This window comes from Symphalangus syndactylus, chromosome 19 (genome assembly GCF_028878055.3).
Source record: "Symphalangus syndactylus isolate Jambi chromosome 19, NHGRI_mSymSyn1-v2.1_pri, whole genome shotgun sequence".
NCBI lineage: Eukaryota > Metazoa > Chordata > Mammalia > Primates > Hylobatidae > Symphalangus > Symphalangus syndactylus.
In genome coordinates, this window is record NC_072434.2 from 78827550 (window position 1) to 78850623 (window position 23074).

The following is a 23074-nucleotide window of genomic DNA, read 5'->3' on the forward strand; positions in this document are numbered from 1 at the left end:
AAAGATTCTCCACATCCCAGGAGCCCTGCCATGTGCCCCTCCCTGATCATATCTCCTTTCTCACCCTAGAGAGGAACATTTGTGATAACCATTTCTTAGCTTTTCTTTATAATTTTACTACTTATGACTGTATTTTAAACAATATAGTAGAGTTCTGCCCGTTTTTGAACTTTATGTAAGTGGAAACGTTCTGTATTCATTGGTCGTCTCAGTATGGCAATTCACCATGTTATTATAAATAATCATTTGTTTCTCTTTGTTGCTGTATTATATTTCACAGTATGACTATACCGTAATTTATCCATTCTTGGTTTCAGCTATTACAAAAATGCACATGTACAGGAAATTCTGTAGAGTTGCTGAGTCACAGTGAATGTGTATCTTCAGTCTTACTAGATAATTCAGTCTTACTAGTTAATGCCACACTGTTTTCCCTGATTGTATCGATTTATGCTACCACAGTGTATGAGGATATTCCTTGCTTCTTCCTTAAAACTTGTTTCTGTCAGACGTTTATTTTTTGATCTGGTGGGTATCTAATAGTACTGCATTGTTATTTTCATGTTTCTTTCTATAGTTACTAATGAGAATGTTGGTCCGTTCATATATTCGTCATTTGCATTTGGTGCTGTGCCTATTTAAGCTTTTTGCCCATTTTCAAAATGGGCAAGTCTATTTCTTACTGATTTGTGTTATTTGTATATTCTGGGTACTGATTCTTTTTCACTTGCTTCATGGTATTGTTTGGTAAACAAAAGTCCTCTTTTTTTTTTTTTTTTTTTTTTTAGACAGAGTCTCGCCTCGTCGCCCAGGCTGGAGTGCAATGGCACGATCTCGGTTCACTGCAACCTCTGCCTCCCATGTTCAAGCAATTCTCCTGTGTCATCCTCCTGAGTAGCTGGGATTACAGGCACACACCACCACATCCAGCTAATTTTTTGTATCTTTAGTAGAGATGGGGTTTCACCATGTTGGCCAGGCTGGTCTCAAACTCCTGACCTCGCGATCTGCCTGCCTCAGCTTCCCAAAGTGCTGGGACTACAGGCATGAGTGACCGCGCCTGGCCACATCATTTGATAATTACTGAGCTTTTCCTTTATGGCTAAAAATTCCTCTTAACCTAAATCATAAAGATTTTTTCTCATATAGGTCCACATAACTTATCTGAAATCCCTGGAGCCAGATATTTGAAATATAGACTATTTTAAATATTAGAAGGGTAGTATGAAACATACAACATATATTGTATAATATTCTCAACAAGAAACTGGGACAGTACCCATAATGAAATGTTAATATTTCTACAGAAAAACATATGCAGTCACCTAAGTGATAATGTTAATAGCAACTATAAAGAGCCACATGTTACTTGAAGTCATATTTTTCACCAAATAAGTTCCAAAGTGTTTGATGTTTCAGAGGTTTGTGGATTTTATAATTAGTACAAAAGTTATGGTAGCCTTATTCAGTAAGAATGGAATTATTTCAAAGTTTGTAGGAACTTACTGGTGGAGCCATGTACCTGGGATTTGTGTGTATGAAGATTCTCCACTACTCTTTCAAATTACTTAATGGTTTCTCTACTTTTGAGTCAGTTACTTGTTTTTCTTGAAATTTGTACAGTCATCTAAATCTTATTTGCACTAAATTGTTTACAAGATTATCTAACTTTTTTGATGTCTATAGTATTTCTAGTTTCCATTCTTGATAAAGATTGTTGACATCCCTCCTTTTATAGCTATTAGATGTTTGCCAATTTTAATTAGCTTTTTTCCAAAAAAATCAACTTTTGGTTTCTTTCAACCTATTCTATGCTGTGGTGTGCTAGTGAATTGGCTCCAAACATAAAACAAAATCCTGGCTTGTTTGTTGAGTTCCATAGTGTAAACAGTCCCATCATGGGTGACTTCAAGCTATTTATTTGATGTTATTGATCATCAAGTTGCCAAGAGGTGTGCACAATTGGCTCTCCCATGCCAGTACAGGCTGTCTCTGGTACACCACTGCTTTTATTTTCCATTTCATTAATTTCTGCTCTTAACATTATTTCTGTCCTTCTATTTTCTTTGTCTTATTTTGCTGTCCTTTTTCTAACTTCTTGAAAAGGGATTTTCAGCTCAAGACTTTTCAGACTCTTCTAATACAGTTACTTATGGCTATAAATGTCCCTCTAAGTGCTGCTTTAGTTTCATCCCACACGTGTTGCTTTTGTATTTTATGGTTCAGTTCAAAATATTTTCTCAGTACCAATGACTCTGTCTCTTATTCAGACTTGTTTTTACACTTCTTTATTGATTTCTATCATAAATGCACTGTAGTAAAAAATGACAATTATTTCAATTTTCAAAATTTGTTGAGTTGCTTTATAACTAAGTATGTGGTTGACTGTGGTGATGTGTCTGCTTTCAAAAAACTGTACATTCTGATTTTGGTCGTGTTGTTCTGTACATATTAATTGCATCGTTTTTACATCATGTTATTCACGTTTCCTGTATCCTTAATTTTTCTCTTGCTAGTCTTAACAATTAGTGAGAAAGCCCTGTTAAAATTACCCAATATGACCAGGCATTTTTTTCTTTCTAATTCTGTCGCTTCACTTTGTTTCATATGCATTTTTCATTAGGTGCTTATACATTTTAAATTTAAAACACATCTCCTTTTTAGACTCAGAAGTCATCTAAGACTCTTTCCTTTCACTCCTTTTATATCTCATCAGTCATATTTAAAAGATATCTATATGTAAACTGACGTCAATAGACATGATGTAAAAGAAGGGGGTGGCTCTGGTAAAGCTAAAGTAACTCCACTATTAGTGTGCATTAACTATGGGGGAAATACTTTCTATATTGCAGAACACATATTTGGTGGTACTTAGCCTCACATCGCCACCCTGAAAAGTCTGCATATATTGATTTGGAGTGGATCAAACTGCACTGGGTGCAAAATTGTAAATTGCGTATCTTATATAAATGCTTTAGAACTAGATGATGGAGCAGATGGAATTTATGAAGAGAACGGGGTGCCAGATGACTGACCATAAACATGCTTTTTAATAAAGATTCTGCTGAGATACTAACTCATATATATTTTCTAAAATTTTTATTTCTTGTTCATTTTGTTTGTAAGATATTAACTCATATATTAAAAATAACAACGTCTCAAAACATTTGAAGCAACTCTCTTCATCCCTTTTAAAAATACCTTGCTGTTTCGGGGTTTAAAAAAGCCACAAGGGAGATTAAAACAATACAAATATTTATCTTCCCAACTCCCCTGCCATGGGTTCTGGGACGTCACCGCCTCCTTCTGGGGCCCGTTTCATCCTTTTCTTTTAATCCAAGAAGCGACGGTTTTGTGCGCCTGTAGTCCCAGCTACTTGGGAGGCAGGCTGAGGTGGGAGGATCTTTTGGGTCCAGGATTTTGAGGCTGCAGTAAGCCGTGTTCTCACCACTGCACTCAAGACTGGGCGGAAGAGCGAGACCCTGTATCAAAAACAAAACAAAAAACGAGAAGGCATCGCGGCTCTGTAACACTCCGTCCAGCTCTCGCACTCTCAGGTGCAAACTTCCACACAAACTCCTCGGCTCGCCTTGTCCCGCGGGACTAACATATCAAGCCTTCCGGGACACACTGTGCGATGATATATACGTATATATCCTTCTTGCCCTTGAAGACCGGAAGTCGGCCTTCAGAGAAAAGCGAAACAGGAAGTCCCGCCCTTCTTTGGAAAGTAAATGGTAGCTCGGAAGGGTCAAAAGAGTCCGCGATTTCGCCGCGTGAATTGGTTTTTGCGGTTGGGGAGGTCTACGCTTCTAGAGCTCGAGCCAGCGGGGCTACCCTGCAGTGGCAGGACTCGGCACCGCGCCCTCCACCGCCGGTTGGTGGCCTGCGTGACCCTTTCCTCCCGTCGACATCGAAAGGAAGCCGGACGTGGACGGGTAGAGAGGTCGGCTTGCTGATGGGTCCGGGTGGGGCGCGCGTGGACTATGGGCCCGGGAGGTCCCTTACTGTCCCCGAGCCGCGGGTTCCTCTTGTGCAAAACGGGGTGGCACTCCAATCGCCTGCTTGGTGATTGTGGCCCCCACACACCTGTTTCTACAGCGCTTAGGTTCGAACAGTAACCCTGTAAACTAGGCACTGCTGTCCCCGCTTTACTGGTGGGAAACGGGCTCGGAGAGAATAAATGAGCTGCCCTAAGAGACTGGGACAGAGCCACAGTTCTCAGCCGGGCTTTGTGAGCCCACGCTGCCGCCCCAGCAGGGATCAAATCACACAGGGTGAGATAAGCCTTCAAGAGCGGGTGGTCTTATGCAGCCACTGAGAACTGATTGGGTTCAGCTGCATCATCAAAATCCCGAAGCATGGTTTTTTTTTTTTTTTAGTTTTAAAGGAAGAGGAGATTGACAGTTTTCCTCTTTCCTTACCTTCTCTTCAGAGAAAGTTCATTGTTAATCTCAAATGTTATTTTGGCCAACAGCTTCATCGCAGTAGGAATGGCAGCCCCATCTATGAAGGAAAGACAGGTCTGCTGGGGGGCCCGGGATGAGTACTGGAAGTGTTTAGATGAAAACTTAGAGGATGCTTCTCAGTGCAAGAAGTTAAGAAGCTCTTTCGAATCAAGTTGTCCCCAACAGTGGGTAAGTCACACTTTGATGTGTTTCTCTTCCCTGTTAAGATACATCGAGCATATTATACTGTGAGTGGTAGGCTGACATGAAGCACTCTCTGAGGCGTGTCAATTAACAGTTTCTTTGAGGCGCACAGAAAACCTTGCCTGGTAATCCAGCCTTATTTGATGCACTTACATCAGGTAGATCTTTGGAGAATGTCAACTGACACATTAAAGAACATCGAAAAACACAACAGACATATGAACAATAACCAAAAAATTCCAGTTCATTTCACTGGTAGACTTTTCCAGGATCTTCTGAAGGGGTAGTATTTAATCTTGGGCAGGAGTTGGCAAAATTATTGACCTAGAGCTACTATCAGAAATAAAGCATACCCAGTTGTTCACCCAAAATCCTATAAGTCATCATATACCCAAAATATAAAGAAAGGAGTTTGGTAAGCAGAAGAAAGAAAAGGTTCATATGGTGGATTCTGTCTCCCTGACAGGCATTCAAGCGCTGTATCCCCTGTCCTTAGTATAAGGGGGGATTGGAAAGGGGACTATTACTGAGGTTAGTAAGTGGCCGTGTGTGCTAAGTGCTTGACATTTTCATCTTCACCAATACCTGTTAAGATAGGTGTTGTTGGCTGGGTGCGGTGGCTCACGCCTGTAATCCCAGCACTTTGGGGAGGCCGAGGCGGGCAGATCACAAGGTCAGGAGTTCAAGACCAGCCTGGTCAACATAGTGAAACTCCATCTCTACTAAAAATACAAAAAAAAAAAAAAAAAAAAAAAAAATAGCTGGGCATGGTGGCACATTCCTGTAATCCCAGCTACTCGGGAGGCTGAGGCAGGAGAATTGCTTGAACCAGGGCCCACGAGGTGGAGGTTGCAGTGAGCCAAGATCACACCACTGCATTCCAGCCTGGGCCACAGAGCAAGATGTTGTTATTCTCTATCTCCAGAGGAGGCAACTGAAGCTCAGAGCATTGAAGTAACTCGCTTGTTATTACTCAGCAAGAGGCAAAACTGTAATTTTTAACAGCCAAAGAGTTACTTGCTCTGTGGCCCAGGCTGGAATGCAGTGGTGTGATCTTGGCTCACTGCAACCTCCACCTCGTGGGCCCTGGTTCAAGCAATTCTCCTGCCTCAGCCTCCCGAGTAGCTGGGATTACAGGAATGTGCCACCATGCCCATGCTAGCTGTAAAAACCCTTTCTGACACACAGACTGGAAGCTGCCCCGCAAGTGTGGGAGTGGGAGCCATCAGGCTGGAGAAAAAGCAGTGGGTTGCAGGAGGAGAGAGAGGATAAAAGTGGGATAGAAGGGGAACTCCTTAAACCTGGAGTTCCACTCAATGCATCTGTCTAATGGGAAAACTACAGATGTATAAAGCAGTTCTCCTGCCTCAGCCTCCTGAGTAGCTGGGATTACAGGTGCCCGCTATCACACCCGGTTACTTTGGTTCTTGATTGTACGTCTCTCCCACTCAAGCAGACTGGGTGCCGTCCTCTGAGGCCCCAACCTCTCTCCAGGTCACTGCGTCCTAGTCACCGCTAACATGAATTGAGTACATCCTCTATACTGTACACTGTACACACTTGAAATGTGTCATCTGTCTTATCCCTCATGGAACTCTCTTAGTGGTGTTATAGGTAAGGGCACGTTGACATGAAGTCACTTGTAGTCACAGAGCCTGGATTCGAACTCAGTAGTCTGATTCCAGACCCCACATACTTCTTCCTGTGCCTACCGTGCAAGAAAAGGATCCATGAAAATAGCTTGCACAAGTCTCATGTTGTTCTAGAAACTGAGTTATAATTCAAGTCTACTTGAATACAAAAGCCCTGTCTCCTTGGGTCCCTTTATAGTTCTCTCACCCAGTTTCTTCATTTATGTCTAGCAGCCACCGCTCTTTGGAATGCCTTGCTGTGAGTCTGTTCAATGCCCGTGTTCATTAGAGCTCCCTTCTCTGCTACTCACTCGTCCAAGGCAATCCTGTTTACAGCCATGGCTTGAAGTCCCAGCTTATGTGTTGATGCCTATCTTAGCCCAGGCTGTCATAATAAAATACCTTACGTAAATTTATTTCTCACAGTTTTGGAGGCTGGAGGTCCGAGATGAGCATGCCAGCATGGTCAGTTTGTGATGAGGGCCCTCCTCCTGGCTTGTAGACAACTACCTTCTTGCTGTGTTCCCACCCAGCAGAGAGAGAGAGAGAGAGGTCCAGTCTCTTTCTTTTTTTTTTTTTTTTTTGAGACAAGAGTCTCACTCTGTCACCCAGGCTGGAGTGCAGTGGTGTGATCTCAGCTCACTGCAACCTCTGCCGCCCAGGTTCAAGCAGTTCTCCTGCCTCAGCCTCCTGAGTAGCTGGGATTACAGGTGCCCGCTATCACACCCGGTTACTTTTTGTAGTTTTAGTAGAGATGGGGTTTCACCATCTTGGCCAGGCTGGTCTTGAACTCCTGACCTCTTGTTCCACACGCCTCGGCCTCCCAAAGTGCTGGGATTACAGGCGTGAGCCACTGCACCCGGCTCTTCCTCTTCTTATAAGGACATTAATCCCATCAGGTTAGCAGGGCCCACACTCATGACCTCATCTAAACCTAATCACCTCCTATAGGCCCCACCTTCAAATGCCATCACATTGGGGTTAAGGCTTCAACATGTGCATTCGGGAGGGGCATGAGCCTTCAGGCCATACAATGCCCAAAGGTGTGTCTCCAGCCTGGCCCTTTCTCCAGCTCCAGAACTGCCTTTCCAGCCACCTGTTAGCTTCCTAGTTGGAGATTCATGAGGACCAACCTTGATGTCTGCACATACAAGAGTGAGCTCTTCCCCATCCTGCACCCAGTAGGCCTCTCCTCCCCTGCTTCCAGCTTCAGTGAAAGGCACCAGCATCAACTTAGGACCCGGGACCTGCGTGTCAGCCTTGACTGAATTATTGGAGTGTTCTCGGGAGGGAGACTAGATAAGTTAGGGTCGTGAGCTCAGCTGCTGTCCAGCTTCAGTCTGATCCTTCTGGAAGCTCTGGAGTGTAAATTGCACCATAATTCATGGCTTGTGCCTGCCAGTCATTGGCATTGGCTGAGGGGCAGGTCTCTGGAGAAGGGGGCAGGCATCTGGTGTTAGCCACTGCCCAGTGCAGTGGGGAGTGGGTACATGGGTCTGCAGAGGGAATCTGGACAGAGGCCCAATAGTGGCCATTACCCTACCTGTCCAGTTGCAGGCAGCATGAAGCCACCACAGCACCCCCACATGGGGTGTGTACCTATAAAACTCACCCGTAGAACCGCAGAGCTGAGTGCAAGCTGTCTGTAGCCAGTCTTGCTGCCAGGGGGTGAAGGAGAGGAATGACTGTGTCCATCATCAGTTACAGCACTTGTGTTGTCCAGGGAAGGAGTGTTACAGTTAGTGGATCTAGAGTGGAGACTCACTCAGTGTTCCCCTTCAGTCAAGAAAAGTAACACATTCACGTGTTTTGTAAAAAGCGTATTTATTAAAGAAAAGTTCAAGAACACATAACCTGCCCATTTTAATGAAATGATATAGAAAAAAATCTCCCAAATATAGATGATGGCCCTACTTCAGCTCCACAGTCATTTTTTTGGTCCATATCCTGTTCATTTAGTCATTCTACAAATATTTATTGAGCACCTCCTATGTGCCATAGGAAAATACAGCAAGGAAAAATAATAGACAAAGTGCTCAGCCCTCATGTAGCATACATTCTAGTATGGGGAGAGAGAGAAGTAGTACAATTAAAAGGATGTTATATGGTGATAAGTGATAGGATGAAAAATCAAACAAGGGTACAAGTTTAAGTAGGATGGTCAAGAAGGGTTTTATTTATACAGAAACTATTTTCACAAAGCTATGAAAAAAGTTAGGGAACAGATAGGCAGATACCTGGTGAAGAGGACTCCAGGCAGAGAGAATGAAACAGCCAGAAACCTGCACTGATGGACCAGGTGCAGTGTCTCATGCCTGTAATCCCAGCACTTTGGGAGGCCGAGGCGGGCGGATCACCTGAGGTCAGGATTTGAGACCAGCCTGGCCAACACAGCAAAACCCAGTCTCTACTAAAAATACAAAAATTAGCTGGGTGTGATGGTGGGCACCTGTAATCCCAGCCATTTGGGAGGCTGAGGCAGGAGAATTGCTTGAACCCGGGAGGTGGAGGTTCCAGTAAGCTGAGATCATGCCACTGCACTCCAGCCTGGGCGACAGAGCAAGACTCTGTTTTTTTTTTTTTTTGAAAAACAAACAAACAAAACAGCAACAAAAACCTGCACCGATGTGTTTAAGGGACAGTAAGAAGAAAATAGCAAAAGTTAGAGCCAAGAGACGGGAGGCCAGGAAGGTACTTTTTAAATTTTTTTTTTTTTTTTTTTTTCGAGACAGTCTCACTCTTGCCCAGGCTGGAGTGCAGTGGTGTGATCTTTGCCATGTTGCCCAGGCTGGTCTTGAACTCCTAGACTCAAGCGATCTGCCCATCTCCGCCTCCCAAAGTGCTGGGATTATAGGTGTGAGCCACTGTGCCCGGCCATGGTTGGTGCTTTTACTCTTAGTAATACAGGAAGCTATTGGACAGCTTTGGGTTTAGGAGTAAGGAGGGAAGTGAGGCCATGAGAGGGATGACAATCGGTGGAAAGGTGGTGGGACTGGTGGGCTGTTGGCATGAAGTCCAAGAGGGACTGTTCAGAGGTAGGGGTTGGAGAATGGGATTCTCACAATTGGAATTATGGAAGGGTTCTATTTGTTATGAGGACAAGATTTAAGCTTTGATCCTGGGAGTAAGGTAGGTTGGAGGATGAGATCATTGAAGAGGTCAAGGAACTGAGAGGTCATGGTATTGAAAAGATCAGTATGTGGACATTGAAATTACCCGCGAGTTGTGACCTGAGTATTGTTGGAGAAAATGATGGGGTGTTAGTCCGTTTTCATACTGCTATAAAGAACTGCCTGAGACTGGTTAATTTATAAAGGAAAGAGGTTTAACTTACTCACAGTTCAGCATGGCTGGGGAGGCCTCAGGAAACTTAGAATCGTGGCGGAAGGTGAAGGGGAAGCAAGGCACCTTCTTCACAAGGCAGCAGGAAGGAGAAGTGCCAAATAAAAGGGGAAGAGCCCCTTATAAAACCATCTGATCTTATGAGAACTCACTCACTATCACAAGAACAGCATGGGAGAAACTACCCTGGTGATTCCGTTACCTTCGCCTGGTCTCTCCCTTGACCAGTGGCGATTATGGGGATTACAATTCAAGATGAGATTTGGGTGGGGACACAAAGCCTAACCATATCAGATGGTGACCTGCAAAGTTGTAGATGACTGTAACAAAGAAGGGAAGCAGGTAGTATAGTAAATTATTCCCATTGACTTCTGCAGTATTTGACAGTGATAGCCCCTTTCCCATTTGCACCCATTTTCTTCTGCACCACTGTTCTTTTTTAGTCCATAACTGAGTTATTTCTCAGCCTGCCCTTCACTATCAGTTCTTTGCTGCCTGTTCACCTGTGCTCTCCTTTCAAGTATTACCTTGTCAAAGTCCTACCCAATTGCCATAGAATAAAAGCTGAAAAGTTTTTCCAGAGATATGTGTGCATAAGGGTGGGGAGGCAGACGGGAGGGCAAGTAAATGGAAATATCTTTTGAGTGCATTCTGAATGAGATGCTTTGTTTTTGTTGCCTTTAATTTTCATTCAGTCTTGTGAGATACTGTTGTATCTGCTTTGTACAATAGGAACTAAGGCTCAGAAAGGTAAAATAATTTGTCTTAGACCAGCCAACCAGTAAAGTAGTAGAGAGAGGATTTGAATGTCTATGATTTCAAAATTTGGATCTTTTACTTAGCTGATGTGACCGCCACGAAATAAAGATAAAAATAGTACCACCAAATTGGGATTTAGAATGAGCAATTCTATCCCAAAACACCAAAAATACATGCTTCTTACAAAATAAATATGCCATACAACTAATATGCTAGCTGTTACCAAAACAAATTAGTTCTCTCTAGTACTCACATATCTGTTTTATAGCACTCATCAGTATGATGTGTATAATGGTCCTATTGAAAGTCTTTTTTTTTTTTTCTTTTTTGAGACGGAGTCTCGCTCTGTCACCCAGGCTGCAGTGCAGTGGCGCGATCTCGGCTCACTGCAAGCTCCGCCTCCCGGGTTCACGCCATTCTCCTGCCTCAGCCTCTCCGAGTAGCTGGGACTACAGGCGCCCGCCACCACGCCCGGCTAATTTTTTTATATTTTTATTAGAGACGGGGTTTCACCGTGGTCTCGATCTCCTGACCTCGTGATCCACCCGCCTTGGCCTCCCAAAGTGCTGGGATTACAAGCGTGAGCCACTGCGCCCGGCCGAAAGTCTTCTGGGATTACAGGCGTGAGCCACCACTCCCAAGGAGGGTGGATCACCTGAGGTCAGGAGTTCGAGACCAGCCTGGCCAACATGGCGAAACCCCATCTCTACTAAAAATACGAAAATTAGCCGGGCGTGGTGGCACGCGCCTGTAGTCCCAGCTACTCGGGAGGATGAGGCAGGAGAATCACTGGAACCTGGTAGGCAGAGGTTGCAGTGAGCCGAGATCATGCCACTGCGCTCCAGCTTGGGTGACAGAGTGAGACTCTCTCAAAAAAAAAAAAAGGCTCCTATTGTTCCTAACTTATGAGCAGGGATCAGGCCTATCATTCTAGCATCATCTAACAAAGTTCCACAAACAGAGCAACCAGATATGCAAGATCTGTGATCTTAATATCAAATTCACATATTGTCTTTTTTCTATAAAACTTTGAAATGTCTCAGAAATCCCAGTATTTTGGCATTCACACTACTGTCCTGGCTCTTATTCAGTGGTTTAGAGACCACTCGCTTATGTGTATACAGTATTTCTCAGTGAATCCTTGTTGATTCATTAGCCTTTTAGAGAAAGGACCATGTGTTGAGGGTTTAGGTTGTTAGTTGAAAGAGAAGGTGAGGGCTAGGGAGGAGAGCTTTCCAGGCAGAATGTGGTAATACGCAAAGGCATGGAATCAAGACGCACAGGAAATGAGCATGGGGTAGCTCTGTAGGACAGACAGACAGTTCAGGGACTGCTGGTAAATTCAGAGAGGATGGACAGGTGGGCAGGGATGAAGCCATCAGTGGCCTTGTTTGTCTTACAAACCTTAAAGGCAATATGGATACCTTGAAAGATCTTCAAACAAGCAAGTGACCTGATCAAATTTGGGTTTCAGAAAGATTATACTCTGGCAGCCTGGGACAGGTGAATTAAGGATGGTTGAGCCTAGAAATAGAGAAGCCAGTGAAAGAGCTGTTACAACAACAACCCAAGTGAGGAATGATGAGGGTTTGTGCTGTGGCAGTGAAGGGGGAAAAGAGATCTAAGTGTCTAGGTGGATGTGATGCGTTCACTGAAATAGGTATTAGAGGAGAAACATGTTTGGAGAGGAGCAAAGTTCTGGACAAGTTGGGACTGCAGTGTCAGTAGGACATCTAAATGAGTTAGACAGTTGGAGATATGACAGGAGATGCAAACATCTATTAATTTGTCACAAAAATGTAAGGGCATTGTCCACTTCTTCCTTTGGTATCCCTATATAACATCCATCCTAACCCAATCAGCCTGAGACCACCAGGGATGAATCTATAGTCTGATTTGTGAATGCTTGTAACCAGAAAGTCCACACACCAGAGAACTGTGGGCATCTCACCAACAAAGAAAAAGAGTTGTTAGAAGTTTAGGGGAAGAATGGAGTTTAGGTAAAATTTAAATGTGTTTTGACAACCTCAGTACAAAGCATAGGTGTCGTCGTCAGCTCTGGATTGAAAAGTGGACCAGGGTTTTCTTTCTTTGAAGTTAAAAGATTGAGTGTCATGTTCATGTTGAGAAATGTTATTTGACATCCTGAAGCTGGGTTGGAGATCAAGGCTGCTTCTGTGTCAGGGCGCCTTAGATCTTCTAGACAAAAGTGGGATGTTTCCTTCTTACAGATAAGACTTCAAACAGCAAATTTCTGGTAGTTGATGATTTTGGAGAACAAGATCTCCCAATGAATAAGAAAGCAGTAGTCACTCAAATAACAGATCTATTAGCACACTCCGTGGCCATAGTACACCCTCGGGAGACATGTTTCCTTTCAGCTGACTTTGTGTGTGTCTGTTATCCCAGCTTGATTGATACAGCACAGGGCAGATTTTTACATTTGCAGTCCAAGCTAATTTTTACTTACAAGCACCACTGAAATATTTAAGAATTAAATCCTAAGAAAGGCTTTTAACAAAAGAACTAGTGTTTTCTAGTCTGACAATGAAGATGAATTTAGAGTTGATAAGAAAAATGGTCCAGGCTCGGTGTGGTGGCTCATGCCTGTAATCCCAGCGCTTTGGGAGGCCAAGGCAGGTGGATCACTTGAGGTCAGGAGTTCGAGACCAGCCTGGCCAAGATGGCAAAACCCCATCACTACTAAAAATACAAAAAAGGTAGCCGGGCATGGTAGCAGGTGCCTGTAATTGCAGCTACTTGGGAGGCTGAGGCCAGAGAATAGCTTGAACCTGGGAGGCGGAGGTTGTAGTGAGCCAAGATTGCTCCACTGCACTCCAGCCTGGGTGACAGAGTGAGACTCTCTGTCAAGAAAGAAAGAGAGAGAGAGAGAGAGAAGGGAGGGAGGGAGGGAAGGGAAGGAGGAAAAGGAAGGGAAGGGAAGGAAGAAAAATGGTCCAATGTGTTCTCATTTGGAGCCTTCTGACCTACCTGAGAGCTCTGTGGACTCTGAACTCGCCAGCAAGCCTGACCTGTGTGCACGTGGGTCCATTTCTTGAGAAGGTTCCTGAGTTATTCAAATTCTCAACACGGTCTATAATCCAAAAAGGATTAGGATTCACTGGTCTGTACTCTCCTCAGAGACTTATTCATCAAATGCCTCAATTCAAAATGGTTCTAGACAATGAGAACACATGGACACAGGAAGGGGAACATCACACACCCGGGCCTGTTGTGGGGTTGGGGGAGGGGGGAGGGATAGCATTAGGAGATATACCTAATGTTAAATGACGAGTTACTGGGTGCAGCACACCAACACGGCACATGTATACATATGTAACTAACCTGCACGTTGTGCACATGTACCCTAAAACTTAAAGTATAATAAAAAAAAAAAAGAAAAAAGAAAAACATCATTCATAGTTACAACTGACACACACACACACACAAAAAAGGTTCTAAAATATAAATCACTTAAATTTATGTTGAATGTTACATTTAAATCTGTGCTTTTGCTTATCTAAGCCGCATAACTTGCCCTTATTTCAAATCCTTCTTTTTTTCCAACAGATAAAATATTTCGATAAAAGAAGAGACTACTTAAAATTCAAAGAAAAATTTGAAGCAGGACAATTTGAGCCTTCAAAAACAACTGCAAAATCCTAGGCTGTTCATAAAGATTGAAAGTATTCTTTCTGGACATTAAAAAAGCTCCACTGACTATGGGACAGTAATAGTTTGAATCATAGTGAACATCAATACTTGTTCCCTATATACAACACTTGATAATTAAGATGATCAAGAACCAGAAGATCTGTGAAGAAACGAAATAAAATGGTATTTAGTAAGAAATCTCTATTTTAAGAAAAAAAGTAAAACCTGTTATAAACAACATGCACTTTTTTTGTTTTGTTTTGTTTTTAATTAGAGGATGGGTAGTGGGCAGATAAAATTTATTATATACATAGAAGTAAAATAAATGGGAGTTAGCATTTTAATACAGGCAAGAGCTATTACAACAACCCAAGTGAGAAATGATGAGGGTTTGTGGAAGGTTTATAAGGAAGAAGGGTGAACTTAAAATATACAAGTAAAATAATAAAAGCCATCTATAAAAAAGCCCATAGCTAATATCACACTTAATGTTGGGACAGTAACTGGATGTCTAGCTAGTCCAGTGAAACAAAAAAGAAAAAGCATACACACTGGGAAGGAAGAAAGAAAACTAGCTCTGCTCACATGTAATACTATCTTATGGAATGTACCAGTAGATGCACAAAAAGAGCTCCTAGAACTGTAAGTCAATCATAGAAAGGTTGCAGGAAACAAGGTCAATATACACAAGGAAAATTATATTCCTATATGCCAGCAATAAACAATTGGAATTTAAAACTTAAAAATACCATTTGTGAATAGCACCAAAAAAAATTAAAGGAATACTTACTTAGGTATAAATCTAATATATGGAGGCCTCTATGCTGAGAACTAGAAAACGCTTGGAAGCAGACGACGTCAGATTAAATGGAGAGTATACAGCTGGCCCTCTGCGGGTTCTGCATCCACGGATTCAACCCCGAACAGAAAACATTTGGGAAAAGGAAAAACAAAAGAGTAAAAATAATAAAAATTTAAAAATCCAGTGTAACACCTGTTTACATTGTATTAGGTATTATAAGTAATCGAGATGATTTAAAGTATAGGCATACCTCAAAGATATTGCAGGTTTGGTTACAGACCACTGCTTTAAAGTGAATATCACAATAGAGTGGGTTACACAAATGTTTTGGTTTTCCAGTACACATAAAAGTTATGTTTATACTGTTGTCTAGTAAGTGTGCAATAGCATTATGTCTACTCACTGTATATACCTTAATTTTAAAATACTTTATTACTAAGAAATGCTGAAGATGCTCTGAGTCGTCAGCGAGTTGTCATCCTTTTGCTGGTAGACAGTCTTGCCTCAATGTTGATGGCTGCGGACTGATCGGGGGGGTGGTGGTTGCTGAAGTTTGGGGTGGCTGTGGCAATTTCTTAAGACAATTAAGTTTGCTGTATTGATTGACTCTTCATTTTACAAAAGATTTCTCTGTAGCGTGCAATGCTGTTTGTTTGATAGTATTTTACCTGTAGTAGAACTACTTCCAAAATTGGAATCAATCCTCTTAAACCCTGCTGCTGCTTTATCACCTGAGTTTATGTCATATTCTAAATGCTTTGTTATTTCAATAGTATTCACAGCATCTTCACCAGGAATAGATTCCATCTCAAGAAATCATTTTCTTTGCTCATCCATAAGAAGCAACTTATCCATTCAAGATCATGAGATTGCAGCAATTGTCACATCAGGCTTTTTTTTTTTTTTTTTTTTTTGAGACAGGGTCTCACTCTGTCACTCAGGCTGGAGTGCAATGGTGCGATCTCGGCTCACTGCAACCTCTGCTTCCCAGGTTCAAACGATTCTCCCACCACAGCCTCCCGAGTAGCTGGGACTATAGAGGCGTACCACACCTGGCTAATTTTTGTATTTTTTGGTAGAGATGGGGTTTCACCATGTTGGCCAGGCTGGTCTCAAACTCCTCACCTCAAGTGATCTGCCCACCTCGGCCTCCCAATGCTAGGATTACAGGCGTGAGCCACCGCGCCCGGCCAGGCTTCACTTCTAATTCTAGTTCTCTTGTTATTTCTACCACATCTGCAGTTCCTTCCTCCAATCTGAAGTCACCTGCTGCATTATTAGTCCCTAACAAGTTGCCTGTCCTTTAAAACTTTGAAGCCAGGCATTGACTTCTCCTCTGTAGCTCTGAAAGTCCTAGATGGCATCCTCTTCCAAAGGCTGTTTCATCGACATTGAAAATCTGTGTAGTGTAGCCACGTTCATCAGTGATCTTGGCTAGATCTGGATGATTTGCTGCAGCTTCTGCATGAGCACTCGCTTCTTCACCTTGCTGTTTTTTGGAGATAGCTTCTTTCCTCACGCTTCATTAACCAATGTCTGCTAGCTTTACAGTTTTCTGCTGTAGCTTCCTTACCTCTCAGCCTTTATAAAACTGAAGACAACTAGGGCTTTGCTCTGGATAAAGCTTTGGCTTAAGGGAATATTGTGGCTGGTTTGATCATCTATCCAGAAAACGCAAACTTTCTCCATATCAGCAAAAGACTTTCACTTTCTTACTTATGTGTTCACTGGGGTCGCACTTTTAATTTCAAGAACTCTTCCTTTGCATTCACAACTTGGCTAAGCATTTGGTGCACGAGGCCTAGCTTTTGGCCTGTGTCAGCTTTTGACATGGCTTCCTCACTAAGCTCTTTCATTTCTAGCTTTTGATTTAAAGCGAGAGATGTGCCACTTTTCCTTTCACTTGAACACTTCAGAGGCCATCAATAGTGTTATTAACTGGCCTAATTTCAATATTGTTGTCTCAGGGAATAGGGAGGCCTGAGGAGAAAGAGAGAGAGGGCAGCCAGTGAGAGGAGCAGTCAGAACACACTTTTTTTTTTTTTTGAGACAAGTCTTGCTCTGTCACCAGGCTGCAGTGCAGTGGCACGATCTCAGCTCACTGCAACCTCTGCCTCCTGGGTTCAAGCGATTCTCCTGCCTCAGCTTCCTGAGTAGCTGGGACTACAGGCGCGTGCCACCACGCCCAGTTAATTTTTGTATTTTTAGTAGAGATGGGGTTTCACCACGTTGGCCAGACTGGTCTCAAACTCCTGGCCTCAAGGGATCTGCCCGCCTCAGCCTCCCAAAGTGCTGGGATTACAGGAGTGAGCCACCACACCTGGCCAGAACACACACATTTATCAGTTAAGTTCACCATCTTATATGGGTGCAGTTTGTGGCACCCCAAAGCAATTATAAAAGTAACATCAAACATCACTGATCACAGATCACCGTAACAGATAAAGCAATGAAAACATTTGAAATACTATAAGAATTAGCAAAACTAACAGAGAGACACATGCTGTTGGGAAAATGGCACAGATAGATTTGCTTGACACAAGGTTGCCACAAACCTTCAATTTGTAAAAAATGCATTATCTGTGAAGCACAATAAATCAAGTGCAATAAAATGAGGTATGCCTGTATAATGGAGGGTATGTATAGATTATATGCAAATAGTATACCATTTTATATAAGAAACTTGAGCATCTGCAGAGTTTGGTATCTGCAGAGGGTCTTGGAGCCAATCCATCATGGATACTGAGGGACGACTGTACTGTGTTCATGGATTAAAAGACTCACTATTGTCCCCATCAAAAAGTGGGGGAAGGACATGAACAGACACTTCTCAAAAGAAGACATTTATGCAGCCAAAAAACACATGAAAAAATGCTCATCATCACTGGCCATCACAGAAATGCAAATCAAAACCACAATGAAATACCATCTCACACCAGTTAGAATGGCCATCATTAAAAAGTCAGGAAACAACAGGTGCTGGAGAGGATGTGGAGAAATAGGAACACTTTTACACTGTTGGTGGGACTGTAAACTAGTTCAACCATTGTGGAAGTCAGTGTGGCGATTCCTCAGGGATCTAGAGCTAGAAATACCGTTTGACCCAGCCATCCCATTACTGGGTATATACCCAAAGGACTATAAATCATGCTGCTATAAAGACACATGCACACGTATGTTTATTGCGGCACTATTCACAATAGCAAAGACTTGGAACCAACCCAAATGTCCAACAACGATAGACTGGATTAGGAAAATGTGGCACATATACACCATGGAATACTATGCAGCCATAAAAAATGATGAGTTCATGTCCTTTGTAGGGACATGGATGAAACTGGAAAACATCATTCTCAGTAAACTATCGCAAGGACAAAAAACCAAACACCGCATGTTCTCACTCATAGGTGGGAATTGAACAATGAGAACTCATGGACACAGGAAGGGGAACATCACACTCCGGGGACTGTTGTGGGGTGGGGGGAAGGGGGAAGGGACAGCATTAGGAGATATACCTAATGCTAAATGACAAGTTAATGGGTGCAGCAAAACAACATAGCACATGGATACATATGTAACAAACCTGCACATTGTGCACATGTACCCTAAAACCTAAAGTATAATTAAAAAAAAAAAATTAAAAACAAAAGACTCACTATTGTTAAGATATGGTTAAATTCTCTCCAATTTGATCTATAGGTTCAATACAACCCCAATCAAAATCTCAATAAGCTTTTTTGTAGATATTGACAAGCTGATTCTAAAATTTATATGGAAAAGTGAAGGAACTAAAATGAATTCTAAAAGGAAGAACAAAGTTGGAGGATTCACATTACTTGATTTCAAGACATATTTGAAAGGTACAGTAATCAACACAGTATGGTATGGGCAAAACGAAAGATATAGTTTAATGGAACAATAGACCCATACAATAGTCAACTGTGTTTGGACAGAAGTACAAAGGCATTTCAACAGAGAAAGGATAATCTTTTCAACAAATAGGGCTAGAAAAATTGGATATCCAAACACACCAAAAAAATAAACTTTAACATCCTCATGCTTGGTACAAAAATTAACTCAAAATGGATCATAGAGCTAAATGTAAAATGTAAAACTATAAAACTTGTAGAAGAAAATATGAAGAAATTCTGCATGATCTTGTGTTTGGAAATGATTTTCAGATACAGCATCAAAAGCACAATCCATACAAGTAAAAGCTAAATTGGACTTTATCAAAATTAAAAACTTTTGCTCTGTGAAAGATACTCTTAAAATAATGAAGATAAATTACATATTGAGAGACAATGTTTGCAAATCATATATTTTATGAGGAACTTGCATCCAGAATAAATCTTGTAATTCTCAAAATAAGAAAAACAATCCAGTTTAAAAAATAAGATTTTGTACATACTTTTCAGAAGGTATACTTTGAAAAGTATATGAAAAGATGCTCCATGTTATTAAACATTAGAGTAATGCAAATTAATACCACAATGATATAATCAATACACACCTATTAGAGTGGCTTAAATTAAAAAGTTGGCAACACCAAGTGCTGCCGAGGATGCAGAGCAACAGTCATTCACTGCTGCTGGATATGCAAAAAACAAAGCCCCTTTGGAAAACAGCTTTTTTACAGAGTTAAACATACACTTACCTTATGACCCAGTAATCACACTCCTAGATATTTCACCGATGAATTGAAAATAAAACCTGTAATATGAATATTTATTCAATGCAGCTTTATTCATAATCACCAAAACCTTGAAACAACGCAGATGCCTACAACAGAGGAATGGATAAACTGTGATACATCTATGCAATGGGATACTACTCAGCAATAAGGAAAAATGAACTTCTGACTCACACAACATAGATGAGCTTTAATGCACTTTCTTAGGTGAAGAAGCCAGATCCAAAAGGCTACATATTATATGCTGCCATTTATAAGATTCTGGAAAAGGTGAAACTAAGAATAGAGAACAGATCAGTGGTTACCAATGGTTGGGATGAGGAAAAGGGTTGACTATGAAGGGGTTACCCAAGTAAACTTTGGGTGACAAAACTATGGCACTGTGGTGACAGATTCATGAGTTCACACTTGTCAAAACCCAGACTGTGCACTATAATGACCTGAATGCACAAATAAAATCAACCAGGATATTGGGGGGATTACAATATGGAATGCAGGTTGTGATGAATCTAGTTGTATTATAAAATATATGACATAACCCTTTTCAAAGAGGTGGGTAAGAAAGGGACTGACCTAGGTAACTGGAAAATGGTGTTTTGACCAGATACTTTAAGGCTACGGACAAAAAGAACTGTACACAGTTGCTAAATTTGCAATTCTGAAACTACGTTTATATTAGGATTGAACAAATAAGTAAATATAGATAATGAGAACCAGGTCTAGGTCAGAAAAAGCAGTTAAAGCAAGAGGTGAATGTTAGAATGAATCCTGTGGTGCTGGATTGTGTCAGAGATGTCAGTACGAAGTCACGTTTATGTTCACCTATCTAGACTGATAAAGGCAGAAACATCTATAGATACGTACATACACGGGTTGGTAGACATACACAGATCCCCTAGCTCCATCCACTGACAGGGCTTGTAATTTGCATAGCATCCAAGTATTCCCCCAAATATTAATTACTGTGGTAATTTTAACAGGTGCCCCTGAATTCTTTGATACTCCTCCCTCCCACAGAGTTTACATTCCCTACCCTTTAGTATAGACTGGGCTTAGTCTTTCACTTTTTTTTTTTTTTTTTTTTGAGACAGAGTCTTGCTCTGTCGCCCAGGCTGGAGTGCAGTGGCACTATCTCCGCTCACTGCAAGCTCCGCCTCCTGGGTTCACACCATTCTCCTGCCTCAGCTTCCCGAGTAGCTGGGACTACAGGCACCCACCACCATGCCTGGCTAATTTTTTGTATTTTTAGTAGAGACAGGGTTTCACCGTGTTAGCCAGGATGGTCTCGATCTCCTGACCTCGTGATCTGCCCGCCTTGGCCTCCCAAAGTGCTGGGATTACAGGCGTAAGCCACTGTGCCCGGCCTAGTCTCTCACTTTTAACAGACTAAGGGAACAGGTAGCAACTTCACAGAGAAGAATGTGGCAAGCGCAGCCTTCACCCACTGATGGGGGTGGTCCATCCTGCTGGTGCCATGAGCCACCTAACATGATGTGATGGGAAGGCACCTGACCACTGGCATGTTCTTCCTTAAAACCCACAACCTCAATCTAATGAGAAAACACCAGACAAACTCAAATTATGGGACATTCACAGAATACTTGGCCAGTACTCTTCAAAAGTGTCCAGGTCATGGAAAGACAAGTAAAGACTGAAGATCTGTCAGAGATATGAGGAGACTAAGGGGACATACAATGTGGTATCCTGGGTTGGCTCCTGGGGCAGAAAACAGAGTGGAAAACACAGTGGAAAATGGGAGATCTGAATAAAGCCTATAGTCTAGTGGAGAGAACCACTGTCAATGGTGAATTTATTAGCTTTGATGAAGGTTGCCATGGTTATTAAGATCCCATTACAGGCATGTGGGTGAAGGGTGTATGAAAATTTTGTGTGCTCTCTTTGCAACCCTTCTGCAAAACAGTTATTTCTAAAGAAAACTACAGAAGAAAATATTTACAGGTAATGGGCTCAAATTCAAATATTATTAAAAAGGACCCAGATATAATTGAAGTTTATTGCTGGGTAGTGATAGTTACTCATAAATAATTAAGTAATAAATGCCAGAGAAAAAAAATCGAAAGAACAGAAACAGTCAATCAACACTTACAGGTCCCATTCTGTTGCGATAATGATATACAGAAGTAATTCAACTCCTTTAGGTCCATGTTCATAGTTGTCAGAATATAGACTATTTCTAACCACTATTTGATCTCTGCGTGCAAAGGTGATATGAAAAACTTCATATAAACTTTTTTTTTTTTTTTTTTTTGAGATGGAGTCTCATTCTCTCACTCAGGCTGGAGTGCACTGGCGCCATCTTGGCTCACTGCAGCCTCTGCCTCCCAGGTTCAAGCAATTCTCCTGCCTCAGCCTCCCAAGTAGCTAGGATTACAGGTGCATGTCACCACACCCAGCTAATTTTTGTATTTTTAGTAGAGACAGGGTTTCACCATGTTGGCCAGGCTGGTCTCAAATTCCTGAGCACAGGTGATCCACCCGCCTTGGCCTCCCAAAGTGTGGGGGGTGTGAGCCACTGCACCTGGCCATAAACTTACTGTGAATGATTATGGCCTAGTTCATGGCTTTAAAAATAAATTAAAGCCTATTACCTGAGCATTCTGAGCCTCACAGGGACGCTGGCTCTGCATCCTGCCAAGCGTGCTTCCCAAGAGGAGTACAGAGACGGAAAGCGGCACAGAAGCTGATGACCCCTCTTCATTCAGAACCTTTGCCTCAACTTCCCCGGTCTCCTTATGACTCAAGGGTATGAGTGTTCACCGATGATCGCTGCTTTAACTCTGCTTTATCACAGTCCACACTTCTGACAACAGGCATTTCTAGGAAATAAATTATCTCTTAAAAAATCCATTGTTTTATTTCCACAATTGCTTAAAATATTTTATTAAAGGAAGAATACAATTTAACAAAAAGTGATTATTAAAGGGGAAAATATATAGTAATATGTTTAAGGCACACGGCAAACTTTTGGCATTAAATTGTAAGAAAAAAGAAATACAAATTATCACAATAAATTTCAGAATCTGTTTCTTTAGTCCAAATAGTTTTTTTTTTTTTTTAAAGTTTGAACAGCACCAGCGGTTCACTGAGGAAGGGACATCATGGCTTGGTATCTCCGTGTGACAGCAGCTGCTGCCTGGTGTACTCCCAGATCAGCAGGGCTCCACTCACATGGACGTTCAGGGAGCGGATAATGCCCTGTTGAGGAATTTCCACACAAACGTCCAACTGCTGGATCAGATTTGCTGGAATTCCCTCACGTTCATTTCTGAGGAAGAAAATATAAGAAAGGTTAGTTTTGCTGTTCTTTTTATTATTTACTTATTTATTTTTCTCTTTGATATTCTGAATGTTACTAAAAGAAACATTAACAAATGAAGTTAAGTCTGTAGTACCGGGAAATACATAAGAGTGTAAAAAAAAGACTGATGGGTCAATTCCATGTTCAGCTGGCCATGTCAGAGAGATGAAATAAAAGGAAAGCCCGAGGGGCTTCTTATAAATGTTACAAATCAAAGAAAAG

The 23074-nt window shown here is 41.9% G+C and overlaps 2 protein-coding genes across 10 annotated transcripts in view; one reads left to right on the forward strand and one right to left on the reverse strand.

The window, feature by feature from the left end:
* Nucleotides 1–768: 768 nt before the first annotated feature.
* COA6 (cytochrome c oxidase assembly factor 6) lies at nt 769–22683 on the forward strand. 4 transcript variants are annotated; one of them, XR_008649614.2, is made up of 4 exons: nt 769–3946; nt 4478–4637; nt 13955–14221; nt 22615–22683. XR_008649614.2 is itself a non-coding variant. In XM_055234158.2 (3 exons), exons 1-3 carry the CDS (start codon nt 3735–3737, stop codon nt 14048–14050), a joined length of 468 nt encoding a protein of 155 aa, XP_055090133.1. In that variant the 5' UTR covers nt 769–3734; the 3' UTR covers nt 14051–14282. The 4 variants fall into 4 exon arrangements, 3 of the variants coding, with proteins under 3 accessions (XP_055090133.1, XP_055090134.1, XP_063469531.1); XM_055234158.2 differs by lacking the exon at nt 22615–22683 and having other exon boundaries at nt 13955–14282; XM_055234159.1 differs by lacking the exons at nt 769–3946; nt 22615–22683 and adding an exon at nt 3951–4108 and having other exon boundaries at nt 13955–14282.
* TARBP1 (TAR (HIV-1) RNA binding protein 1) overlaps nt 22405–23074 on the reverse strand; it is an 89013-nt gene continuing 88343 nt past the window's right edge. For all 6 annotated transcript variants that reach the window (XM_055234150.2, XM_063613431.1, XM_063613430.1 and 3 more), the window contains one exon: nt 22405–22819. In XM_055234150.2, the coding sequence (XP_055090125.1) occupies nt 22651–22819 (169 nt within the window). In that variant the 3' untranslated portion in view covers nt 22405–22650. The remainder of the gene's footprint in view (nt 22820–23074) is intronic.